We start from the raw sequence: 13,770 nt of genomic DNA, 5'->3' as shown, positions 1-13,770 counted from the left end.
TTCTTATTCATTCATCTGCTGATGGACATCTAGGTTGCTTCCATGTCCTGGCTATTATAAACAGTGCTGCGATGAACATTGGGGTACACATGTCTCTTTCCCTTCTGGTTTCCTCAGTGTGTATGCCCAGCAGTGGGATTGCTGGATCATAAGGGAGTTCTATTTCCAGTTTTTTAAGGAATCTCCACACTGTTCTCCATAGTGGCTATACTAGTCTTTCTTAATTTTCATTTTTGTAGTCTTCTGTGACTTTCTGTGACTTTAGGAACACTGCATTAATTAGGAAAACTGCTTAAGAAAAAAGTATAACATACTGATTCCTGGAAATTAAGGAAGATTAAATAGCTAATTATATATATGGGAAGAGTGCAGGGGCATCTGAGCTTCCAGAAACTGGATCCAGGAACTCATGCTACTGGACACCTCCTCTCTTTCTAATCTTTACTTTTGGTATCAGCTGCATTTTCTTTCTTTGAGTAGAGTGGCTTTGTCTACATGGCAGGCTACGTGGCTTCATGCCATTCCCAGCCTTGGACCAGTCAGAAAGGCAGGCCACATTGTCCAGACCAGGCATCTTCCATGATAACTGTGCAACAGGAAAGGGTAAAAGATAGCAGTGAGCACTGGACAGATCATCCCCTTTGTCCACTAAAACCACGTTTGCAACTTGATGGTCTAAAGATGTATAAGGTTAATGATAATGCATAAGAGAGTAAAAACATGTCCTCATTTTAGGTCTTACTTATTTTCAACATTTTATGACTATCATTTGTGTTTACATTTTTCTTTCTTTTAAACATTGGAGTTAGAGGATTCCTGGAGGCTTCTGTGACCTTAACATTATCTACATACTGGATAAAATTAGAGAAGTTGGAAGTGCAGTCATTAAAACTCAGGACATTTGATTTTAGAGTTGGCTGCATTTCCCAATGCTGTCATCTTTTTCCTGAAGATCTTCTGCCTACAGCCAAATGGTTTTGAGACATTTTCTGATTAGACTGCTTTTTAACCTCCTTGGCTCGTGACTGAATTTGATTTAGAGTGTTAGTTTAAACACTGTGCTTTGTTATCTGTTAAGAGCACAATGAATTGGTGGGAACATACAGTGTAAGTTAATTTATGTGTACTGAGTTGGTTTTTAAGCTCCATATATACTTAGGAATCAAGAAAAATAAATCAGTTGATCACCTTCATTGTGTGGGACAGTCTTCTTCAAAAATGTTGATTAGTTTAATCAACTTATTAAGTAGAACTGAGTGGATAAGTGTCTCAGTACTTTTAAATATTGGATTTGTTTGCTTGGTGTGAATTCATGGTTGAAAGATAACTTGAGATACGGGTAAGGTACTGGTAAAATTAGGAGAGGCCTTCCCCCTTCATCTTATTTAGTTTCTTGAAATGTTCTAATGATACCTGACATAATTCATTTTGTAAAGTTTAGAAAGTTGGGACCTTGGTAGCATTTTAGAGTCCCAGTAGTAAATTTCAGGCATGGTAGGGAATAATGGGTGATGTATATGAGTGAAGTAGGTGGAGTGTAAGACAGTTGTGAGTGCTGTGAACTAAGGAGTAAATTCCAGCCTAAAACTGGGTGTTTTAAACATGTTTGGAAACAGTTGTTGGCAGACAACATAGACCTCTCTCAAGCTAGATTTAGTACAGGCTGAGTTTTCAACCCCTGCTTTTTATAGCAAATTGTTGGGCAGAGTTTCCTGGGATTGCTGCAACTCAGAAAAAATACTGACATTTTTCATATCAGTGATTTTTATCAACAAGATACCCATTGGTTCTTTGTTGTCTGTGTAGGGACAGCACTGGTCTCTTTGACCTTGTACTCACCAGACTTCCAGATGTGAGTTTTGGGTATAGTGTAATGGGAAATGCTTTGGAATTGGAAACCTTATAGAAGCTTCAACTCCACACACTGGCTTTATGACCTTAGACAAGTTACCTAACTCATGGAGCCCTGGCTTCCTCATTTGCAAAGTGAGAAATGTGTCTATAACCTCTTATGAAGATTACATTACATAATTGTATAAGGGTCCAACATAACACCTAGTTCCTAGTAAATGTTTTATTTCTTTATTATTTGCTGGTTCAAAGCACATCTGCTGCTGCTAAGTCGCTTCAGTTGTGTCTGACTCTGCGACCCCATAGATAAAAGCCCACCAGGCTCCTCTGTCCCTGGGATTCTCCAGGCAAGAACACTGGAGTGGGTTGCCATTTCCTTCTCCAAAGCACAGGTGCAGGTAGAAAGTTAGATTTAATTCAGTAGATGTATACTGAGAGCATGCTACGAATGTGGCATCCAGGATACAAGATACAGAAGACCTATTTCCTGTCCTCAGTCTAGCATTGTGGGTATGTGTGCATGAGTTTGTGTGCTTGTGCGTGTGTGTTTAGGAAAAATGGAGTGATAAAAGGGAATTATTAACACAAATACATACATAAAGACATTTAGAGACATGGGGAATTCATTCATTTTACTGAATTACATGCTAAGCACTGAAGATGTGGTGAGAAGGACCTACTGTGTCTCTGAGGGCATTTGCATTTTAGTGGTGGTGGTGGTTGTTCAGTCCTTAAGTCACGTCTGACTCTTTGTGACCCCATGGACTGCAGCACACCAGGCTTCCCTGTCCTTCACCATCTTCTTGAGCTTTCTCAAACTCATGTCCGTTGAGTCAGTGATGCCATCCAACCATCTCGTCTTCTGTCATCAGCTTCTCCTCCTGCCTTCTGTCTTTCCCGGCATCAGGGTCTTTTCCAATGAGTTTGCTCTTCACACCCGGTGGCCAAAGTATTGGAGCTTCAGCTTCAGCATCAGTCCTTCTAGTGAATATTCAGGGTTGATTTCCGTTAGAATTGAGTGGTTGGATCTCCTAGCTGTCCAAGGGATTCTCAAGAGTCTTCTCCAGCATCACAATTCGAAAGCATCAATTCCTGGGCTCTCAGCCCTCTTTATGGTCCAACTCTCACATCTGCATATGACTACTGGAAAACTAGCCTTGCCTATACAGACCTTTGTCAGCAAAGTGATATCTCTCTTTTTTAATACTCTGTCTAGGTTTTTCATAGCTTTTCTTCCAAGGAGCAAGCATCTTTTGATTTCATGGCTGCAGTCACCATCCACAGTGATTTTGGAGCCCAAGAAAATAAAATCTGTCACTCTTTCCACTTTCTCTGCATCTATTTGCCATGAGGTGATGGGACCAGATCCCATGATCTTAGTTTACTGAATGTTGAGTTTTAAGCCAGCTTTTTCACTTTCTTCTTTCACCATCATAAAGAGGCTCTTTAGTTCCTCTTCACTCTCTGCCATTAGGATGGTAACATCTGCATATCTGAAGTTGTTGATATTTCTCCTGGCAGTCTTGATTCTAGTTTGTGAGCCATCCATCCTGGCATTTTGCATGATGTACTCTGCATATAAGTTAAATAAGGAGGGTGACAGTATACAAACTTGATGTAATTCCTTTCCCAATTTTGAACCAATCCATTGTTCCATGTCCGGTTCTAACTATTGCTTCTTTACCTGCATACAGGTTTCTCAGGAGACAGGTAAGGTGCTCTGGTACTCCCATCTCTTTAAGAATTTTCCACAGTTTGCTGTGATCCATATGATCCATACATACAATCAAAGGCTTTAGCGTAGTCGGTGAAGCAGAGTTTTTTTTTTTTTTTAGTTCTCTTGCTTTTCCTATGACCCAGTGGATGTTGGCAATTTGATGTCTGGTTTTAGTGATAAAGACACATTAAATATCCGGTTGTGTAAATAACTTTATAATTTCATTTATAGTAAGTGTTAATGAAGAAAGAATACGGGAAATATTCAGAATGCTATGAGAGTATATAGAGGGAGATCTAAATTAGATTGGAGAATCTGGAAGGACTCCTTACGGAGAGTGGCGTTTAAGCTGAGACCGAGACAATGATGAAAACAGACTGTCAAATCCTTATTCATTGAGCTGTCCTTTTCTAAAATCTAGGCATACCATCTCCTTTCTGTAAAAATATTTTTATTTAAATATGGTTAAGTTATAGGTTTTCTTTTATCATTATTTAAGTATTAATTAAGTCCTCACCCTAATTGCTTTTATCCTGTACAGATACATTTTACCCTTTAAGATGTCCAGATAGCTATTCTCATTCATTTTTCCTTGACTTTTCTTGCTTAACCAAGAGGATAACTTATTTCCAAGTGGCAGGTGAAGGATCTTCACGGATATTTACCATTTACCAAGTGTCCTTTGGACATGGCATGTGCATAGTAGATATTGACCTAGATCAGGATGCTTTCCAATGTAGCAGAATACCAGATTGTCACTATCTGGGGCTTCTGCATATAGTACTTGAACATTAATATACCACAGACACCAGGTATACATTTACCATATTTATTTTCTACAGGAGGAAGTTAATGGTTTTTTTTTTAAGTTATAATGAAATAATAGGCATAATCTTGTTTTAGGAATGTTGGAAGTACTTGCTTATTCAGTGAATATCCTAATGTACACCGTCTGGTAGAAATATTTATATTTATCTGATTGCATAAAAAAAAGACCTCACCTAGGTTTGGTGCTGAGACAGTTGGGGGCTGGTATGCCTGGGAAATTGATCTTGGATTTAGTCTTAGGAAACGCTGAGGAATGTGCTAGGCTATTAGAGTTACTTGTACTGGGTGAGCAGGTAAGCAGGTATACACATACCCTCTTGATTCCTCCCTTGGAGAGGGTTATAAACTAGTGATTCCCAATTCCAAATGAATCAGAATCACCTGGAGGGCTTGATAAACCAGTTACTGGGCCCTGCCGCCAAAGTTTCTGATTGAGTAGGTCTGGGATATACCTCAAAATTTGCATGCCTTGCACATCCCCAGATACTGCGTGCTTCTGGTCTGGGGATTATACTTTAGTTACAACACCAGTATAAACAACTGGGGGAGAATGACAATTGAAGCATCTGATGGGATCTATTTAAGTAGCATCAGTGGCAGCTGGGTCTCTTGCTGGGAACTTGAAAGCCTGGAAATTTGCCCCAGTATTGCCAGCATTCTCTCTCCTGCTCTCCTTATAGATTAATAATTGTATTCTTTAATTACATTAAAGGAAGTTGTGTTCTTTTTGTCTGTTCACATCTTTCAGTCAGTCTCATCATCAGCATCCTTGTGGCAACCATGTGGTGATAATTACAACAAATGATAACTTCTGTCTTGAATTATATTTCAGGGTGATTACGACTCGGATATCCATCTCATCACAAGAGAAAGAGACGAACTTCAGCGTATGCTAGAAAGATTTGAAAAGCACATGGTGGATATACAGTCCAATGTTAAATTATTGACAGCAGAAAGAGATAAACTAAGTGTCTTATATAATGAAGTAAGATATTGATTATGTAACACCAGTTAACTGTAATGGAACCAGTATATATCCTTTATATTACTGTAGTGTATGGATCTTAGGGCTATTCCTTCATAGTTAGTAGTTTCTACTATCATCCTGTTCCCAAAGCAGAGATTTCTATTGTTTTTTCATATTTATTTTTCCTCTTTTCTAGCCTGTCTATAGGTCACTTTGGGATAATTCCCTGTTTCTCAAACTGCTGAATGGGTCTCAGCCTGACTCTGAGTCAGGTGTGTCCTTGGGATTCACTCATGTTGGATTATGTGTATCTTACAGTGGGTAGCACTAACTAATTGGATACATTGGATATTAAGGTCTTAGCTTCGAGGGATAGGGAGGGGAAATTCACTGTAAGTTGGACCAGTTACAAGCCACAGTTGTCAGAAGGCAAGGTGAGTCTGAACAAAGCATGGTGTTTATCACCAAAATTTGTTCTCATACCAATCTCCCATGAAATCCTATTGCTATTTTGAGAGGAAGAGAAAGATATATGAGTTAAAAGGCCAAGTTGAAGAAGCTTTTTTTACTTTTGGAGTTTTTTTTGGGATTCTGCAGTACAAATTGATCTGCTTTCTGGGCTTTTCCTGCAGTTGGCTTAGATTTCAGCTTTCTTGGGTCTGCTTACTTAATTAGTAGTTGTCCATCTGCTATTTGGCTTTCAAAATTTTGTGGTTGGCACTTCTCTCCATCTTCTTGTCTTTTTGTTTTAATTATTACTATTATTACTCAAATCCTTTTACTCTCATTTTGGTGGCATTTGGGAAGAGAGCAAAAGTAGCATATGTTTAGTTTTCCTGTTTTTAACTGGGAGTATATCCAGTGTTTTTTAATTTATATCTTTTACTACTTTAAGGCTCAGGAAGAATTATCTGCACTAAAACAAGACTCTACCCAAACTACAGTTTCACATAATACTATTAGTCTTATAGAAAAGGAAAAAGAACTTGCATTATCTGACTTAAGAAGGATTATGGCAGAAAAGGAAGCTTTAAAAGACAAGTTAAAAGTAAGTAATTAGATTGACTTATTTTTAAAAGGTAATTTATTGAGAAAAAAGGAGGTCCTTTTTTATGTTTTCCTGTGATATAACTATTTTGAATCTAGATCAGGAGTTGGCAAACCATGGCCCATCAGCCAAATCCAGAACACTGTTTTTATATGGCCAATGTGCTAAGAATGGTTTTTACGTTTTAAAATCATTGAAAAAAATTGAAAGAAGAACATTTCATGACACATGAAAAATTGTGAAATTCAGATTTCATTGTTGATAATACTTACTAGTGGGAATACTTATTCATGTACATGCTGCAGTGGCAGAGTTGAGTAATTGCAGTAAAAACTGTTTGGTCCACAAAGCCTAAAACATTTATTAACTGTTTATTTATAGAAAAGAACCAACTCTGATCTCAATAGGAATTCCCTCATATGGAGGGAGATTATCTTTTTTTTTTTCCTTAAAAAAAGCTTCATTGAGATATTCACATATCATAGAATTTACCCATTTAAAGTGTATAATTCATTAGTTTTTAGTATATCCACAGACTTGTTCAGCCATCCCCACAATCACTTTTAGAGCATGTTCATTACCTCAAAAAGAAACTCTTGTACTGGTTAGCAGTCACTCTTAACATCTCCCAGCCTCCTCAGGCTTAGACAACCACTACATTCTCTCTCTAGATTTACCTCCTCTGGACATTTCATATAAATTGAACCATTCAGTATGTCTTTTTTTTTGTTTTTGTCTGGCTTCTCTAACTTAGCATAATGTTTTCAAGGTCCATCTGTTAGGTCATATGTAACAGTACTTTATTACTTTATATTATGGGGTAATATTCCATTGTATGGATAGACAACATTTTCTTTATCATTGGGGTGGTTTCTGCTCTTCAGCTATTACGAATAATGGTGCTGTGAACATTTGTATACAACTTTTTGTGTGGGTATGTTTTCTTTTGTCTTAGATGTATACCTAGTCAAAGGATAACTTTAATCATTTGAGCAACTGCCAGGCTGTTTTTCCAAAGTGTTTGTGTCATTTTTAGTCCCACTGGCAGGGGTTAGAGTTCTAATTTCTCTGCATCCTTACCAATATTTGTTACTATCTATCTTTTTTGTTATCATCATGCTAGTGAGTGTGAAGCAGTATCCTTTTTAATTTTGATTTGCATTTCCCCGATGACTAAAGTGCTTATTTTTATATGTTTATTTGGCCACTTGTATATCTTCTTTATAGAAATCTCTGTTCAGATCCATTGCTCATTTTTTTTGAATTGGATTATCTTACTGAGTTGTAAGAATACTTATATATTCTCAATACAATCCCCTTGTCAGATATATAATTTGCAGATATTTTCCCTCCCTCATTCTGTGGATTGTCTTCTCATTTTTTTAGTATTGTTATTTGAAGCACAGATATTTTAAAATTTTGATGAAGTCCAGTTTAATTTTTTTCTTTTGTTTGTGCTTTTGGTGTCATATCTAGGGGGCAGTATTTTATTTCATAATCTCTCCAAAATGTTAACATACATAAAGCACTTAACAGTGCTCAGTACATTAAAAGAACTCAGTGTTAACTATTATTGTTACTATTAAAGCCTCCATAGTTTACTTCCAATAAATATTATTGAATTAATGTTTAGAAATTAGTACCTAAAGTTAAGAATAAGAACTTTTAAGTTTTATAAAGATGGTCTTTATGTCATAGATTTTCAGTTCAAGTTTTGCCCCAACAGAGTACTTTTAATTTGAATCTTCTGAAAAATTACCTTCTAGAAAGTGCTTTTTTATAAAAATAAGTGTCACAGTTACCAAATGGAAAACTTCTGTGCAATATGGCAACTTTTAGTGCAAGCTACTGATTTATCCTTCATATCTATTGAAATGACTAAGGAATGTAAAAGTAGGATTAAAAAATACAGTAGTACCAAAAACTCAGAAAAAGTGACATTCATATTACCAGACTCTTTCTGGATTACAGGAGGCAGGATTTATGAGTTTACAACAGATTTTTTACATAAAAACTCAACTAATCCTCTCAGTCATTAAGTCTCCTCTACTAGTTTCCTGTTATTTCACTGCCCACCCAGTTTTTGAACCCAGGCATCATCACTGAGTCCTCTCTCCCTGAAAACTCCTATCTCTCATTTAAGCACAAAGTCCTACTGATGCTACTTCTAATAATATGTAACATGTGTTACGCCCTTTCCATGTGGGAAACTGTTCTAAGTGTGTTTTACAAGGGCTTTGTCAGTAAATCTTCACAGTTGCCTTTTCAGTTGGCAGTGTTTACAGATGCAGTATCTGAGTTACAGTGAGTTTAAATAATTTGCTGAACCAACAGACACATGAAAAGATGCTCACCATCGCTAATCATCAGAGAAATGGAACTCAAAACCACAATGAGGTATCACCTTATACCTGTCAGAGTAGCTATTGTCAAAAAGACCACAAAGAGCAAATGTTGACAAGGATGTAGAGAAAAGGGATTGTTTGTACATTGTTGGTATTAAAGATTCATGTGGCTACTGTGGAAAACAGTTTGAAGATTCCTCAAAAACCTAAAAATAGATCTATAATAATATATGATCCAACAATTCTACTCCTGGGTATATGCCTGAAGAAAGTAAAAAACAGTAATTTGAAAGATATATGTTTATAGCAGTGTTATTTATAGTTCCCAAGATATGAAAGCAACTGAAGTGTCCATCAATGAATGAGTAAGGAAGCTGTAGTATGTATTTTCAATGGAGTACCAGTTGGCCATAAAAAAGAACTAAATTTTGCTATTTGCAACAATGTGGGTAGACTTGGAAGGCATTATGCTTAGTGAGATAAGTCAGAGGAAAACAAATACTTTATGTTATCACTTGCATGTGGAATCTAAAAAATGAAACAAGCTAGTGAATGAAAAAAACAAATACTGTATGTTACCACTTATATGTGGAATCTAAAAAAATGAAACAAGCTAATGAATGAAGAAAACAAATACTGTATGTTATCACTTAAATGTGGAATCTAAAAAATGAAACAGGCTAGTCTGAAAGACTCAGACTCACAGATACAGAGAACAAACTAGTGGTTACGGGTGGGGAGAGGGGTTGGGGGAGGGGCAAGATGGAGTAGGGAATTAGATTTCCCTGGTTGTTCAGTGGTTAAGACTGCACTTTCAGAACAGTGGATGTGGATTTGATCCCTGGTCTGGGAACTAAGATTCTATATGCTGTGATGTGGCCAAATAAAAATTAAAAAAAAAAAAAAAATGTTTAAAAGAGGTACTAATGAGTTTGTATAAAATAAACAAGCTACAAGAATATATTATACAGCACAGCATATATAGCTGGTATTTTATAATCATAAATGGAGTAAATTTTTAAAAACTGTGAACTATTATGTTGTATACCTAAGACCTATGTAATATTGTGAATTAACTATACCTTAATAAAAAAATAGTAATAATGATTTGCCCAAGATTACCCAGCTAATGAAGTCACAAAGACTCTGGCTCCTGAGCTCACAGTGGTTTCTCTTGCATCACTTTGCTTGTTTCTATTCCCCTATTACCATCCTATTCTGGCCATTATTCTCTCAACTGCACTAGTGTATCAGTGGCCTCTCAAATCTCTGTTTTACAGTGAAGTCAGAGTCATTGTTCAAAGATGTAAATCTGCTTACTTCACTTCCTGTTTTAAAATCCATTAACTGTTCTCAGGGACTTCTGTGATTGGTCCTTGCTACATCATGGTCAAGCTCAGCCCTCCCCACCCGCTACTCCCCACCCCTCATTTTCTCAACTCCAGGCTTAATGGACTTTCTCGTGCCCCTGTCTTTAACATAGGCTATTGAAAACTCCTTTATCCCTTTCAGTCTCCTCACCTGGTTGATTTCTATTCACCCTTTAGAGCCAGGTTAGTCATTTCCTTACACAGGAAGTGAACTCTGGATCCCTGATTCTCTTCCAGTACGTTGCCTTCAAGTTCCTTTTCCTAGCAAAATATTCATGAATTTTATTTTAATATCTTGTTTAAAGGTTTATCTTTACTAGACTATAATGTTTATGACACCAGAGACTTTATCTGTTTTACTGTATTCCTCACACCTTACTTGGTGCTTGGTATATAATATGTACTCAGTACTGGCTGAATGATTTAGTAAATGAAAAAAGGCCTCCAGTAGAGTGACTTTTTCAATGAAATATATAATCCAAACATCAGATGTCTTAACTTATTTTTAATAAATAGTAGTGAAAGTGTCAGTTGTGTCCACCTGTTTGTGACCCCATGGACTGGAGCCCGCCAGGCTCCTCTGTCCATGTAATTCTCCTGGCAGAGATATTGGAATGGATTGTCATTTCCTTCCTCAGGGGTCTTCCCGATCCAGGGATCTGGTTCTCTTGCATTGTAGGCAGATAGATTCTTTACCATTTGAGCCACGAGGGAAGCCCATTTTTAATGAATAACATGGATGGAAGTAAGAATTGGCGCGAAAAATTCTCGTAGAGCACAGCATATCATTTGTCCTGGACTTAGCATCAACAAGAGTCAGACAAGTTAATATAACCAAAAATAACAACACTTGTGTTTATATTATTGACCAGCTCCCTCTTGAAACTTTGAACTCTTGCATCACCCTGTAGTATTCTGTTTTCTGTATCTTCCTGATCCCATCTGTTGTTCCTTTGTAGTCTGTTCCTCTTACGTCTCCTCTCACGAGGGCATACTTCTGGGCTTACTTAATTTGCTGGGTTTTTCCCTTTATCGTTGTGCTAATGGATTGATCTGTATAAATCTTTATAAATGAACCCATATCAGTCTGTGTCTTCTGTCACAGTCACACATGGAGGTGGAGTGTAAAAGATGAAGAACTCTTGTTTTTGTTTTCAACCAAAAGCATCATTTTTGTAAAATTTCTAGTGATTTTCTTTCTAAAGCATTTCTGTGTTATAAAAAGACAAAATAGTACTGTAGAATTGCATTGCTTATGAACATCTTCTATAAAATTCTCTTACAGCATCTCCAGGAAATGAGTGTTTTTGGAAAATCAGAATTAGAGAAAACTATTGAGCATTTGACATGTGTTAATCACCAGGTAATTTATCAAACTGGATTTGGGGTATATTTTTTTGTATGAATGACTATTTCAATTATATTTTAATGTACTGTATGTTTTTAAAATTACAAAATAATATTTTAGAGAAGCTGTTTATTGGTGACTGACTAGGAGTAGGTACTCTGAAGATTGAGTACCTGGGTTCATATCAATACATCTCTGTCATCTGTTTACTGTAGGCAAATTTCTTAAACTTTTTATCTGTTAATTTCTTTGTAAGATAGAAATGGTACTCAAACTTATTTCTTAGAGTTTTTGTGAAAATTAAATGAATTAATACACATCAAGAACCTAGAATATTCGCTGCCATATCATAAGCATTCATTAAGTGTTAGCTATGATAGTTGTTTGCTCTTTTGTTTTTTTTTTTAACAAAAAATCATGTAATATAGGCTTAGAGTAAAAGTGAAATTCCTTTTCATTCCTTATTGCTCTCACTAGAGATAGGGTTTTTAACAAATTGGTAAGTGTTTTGATAAATTTTTTTTTTCTCACTGTGTTTTCTTTTGGCTAGTTTCCTTTTCCATGTCTTCACTGTTTTTATTTATCTACTAATTTTATCATCTGTTTCAATCAACCTTGGGCCAGTTGATTTTTTTTTCCTCTTCCACTTGGGTTGTATTTTCCTGCTTTTTTGCATTCCCAGTAATTTTAGATTGGATGTCAGACATTGTCTATTTTATTTTTTTGGTTGCTGGAGAGCTTATATTCCTAGAAACACTCTTGAAATTTGTCCTATGATACGGTTCAGTCAGATGGAAGTAGCTTAATCCTTTTTGGTTTTGCTTTTAAGCTTAATTAGGTGGGACTAGAGGAGCATTTAGTTTTGGACTAATTTTGTTTTACTGCTGAGACCAAATTTTTTTGGGTACACTCGCTACCTGTTGCCCCGTGAATTACAAGGTTTTCAAATGACTGATGGGAAAGAAACTATTCCTGACTTGGCATGAGCCCTCAGTACAGTTCCCTCTAGTTCTTTGATGGCTCTTTCCCTGGCCTTGGGTAGTTTTTTGTGGGCTGAGCTTCTGCTCAGCTGAAGATTCAGGGGGAACACTTTGTAGATCTCTGGAGCTCTAACCCTGTGCTCTTACTCCTCTAGTATCTGCCCTACAAATTCTAACTGCTCTGGCCTCCCTTGACTCTCAGTCCTGTAGTCTGAATTTAGGGGAACCACCAAGTCCAGCTGGGTTCCTTTTCCTGTGCCACAGCCTAGAAATTCTTCCAGCAACAAGCTGGAACAGTGATAGGACCCGTCTCATTTATTTCGTGTCTCTTCAGTTCAGTTCAGTTCAGTCGCTCAGTCATGTCCGACTCTTTGCAACCCTATGAATTGCAGCATGCCAGGCCTCCCTGTCCATTACCAACTCCTGGAGTTCGCCCAAACTCATGTGCATCGAGTCAGTGATGCCATCCAGCCATCTCATCCTCTGTCATCCCCTTCTCCTGCCCCCAGTCCCTCCCAGCATCAGGGTCTTTTCCAGTGAGTCAACTCTTTGCATGACGTAGCCAAAGTATTGGAGTTTCAGCCTTAGCATCAGTCCTTCCAATGAACACCCAGGGCTGATCTCCTTTAGGATGGACTGGTTGGATCTCCTTGCAGTCTAAGGGACTCTCAAGAGTCTTCTCCAACACCACAGTTCAAAAGCATCAATTCTTCGCCACTCAGCTTTCTTAACATCTCAACTCTAACATCCATACATGACCACTGGAAAAACCATAGCCTTGACTAGACTGACCTTTGTTCGCAAAGTAATATCTCTGCTTTTGAACCATTGGTTATAACTTTCCTTACAAGGAGTAAGCGTCTTTTAATTTCGTGGCTGCAGTCACCATCTGCAGTGATTTGGGGGCCCAAAAAAATAGTCTGACACTGTTTCCCCATCTATTTCTCATGAAGTGATGGGACCAGATGCCGTGATCTTAGTTTTCTGAATGTTGAGCTTTAAGCCAATTTTTCTCTCTCCTCTTTCACTTTCATCAAGAGGCTTTTTAGTTCCTCTTCACTTTCTGCCATAAGGGTGGTGTCATCTGCATATCTGAGGTTATTGATAATTTCTCCCGGCAATCTTGATTCTAGCTTGTGCTTCCTCCAGCCCAGTGTTTCTCATGATGTACTCTGCATATAAGTGAAATAAGCAGGGTGACAATATACAGCTTTGACGTACTCCTTTTCCTATTTGGAACCAGTCTGTTGTTCCATGTCCAGTTCTAACTGTTGCTTCCTGACCTGATACAGGTTTCTCAAGAGGCAGGTCAGGTG

General features: G+C 37.3%; 1 protein-coding gene across 1 annotated transcript in view; it reads left to right on the top strand.

Annotated features, from left to right (window-relative positions):
• CEP135 (centrosomal protein 135kDa) overlaps nucleotides 1–13,770 on the top strand; it is a 72,636-nt gene that overhangs the window by 23,968 nt on the left and 34,898 nt on the right. Inside the window, exons 11-13 of the mRNA XM_010859665.1 lie at nucleotides 5,229–5,381; nucleotides 6,259–6,411; nucleotides 11,412–11,489. Coding sequence (XP_010857967.1) covers nucleotides 5,229–5,381; nucleotides 6,259–6,411; nucleotides 11,412–11,489 — 384 coding nt within the window. The remainder of the gene's footprint in view (nucleotides 1–5,228; nucleotides 5,382–6,258; nucleotides 6,412–11,411; nucleotides 11,490–13,770) is intronic.

Source organism: Bison bison, unplaced genomic scaffold (assembly GCF_000754665.1).
Source record: "Bison bison bison isolate TAMUID 2011002044 unplaced genomic scaffold, Bison_UMD1.0 scf7180017864458, whole genome shotgun sequence".
Taxonomy (NCBI): domain Eukaryota; kingdom Metazoa; phylum Chordata; class Mammalia; order Artiodactyla; family Bovidae; genus Bison; species Bison bison.
This window is presented reverse-complemented; position numbering and strand designations above follow the sequence as displayed.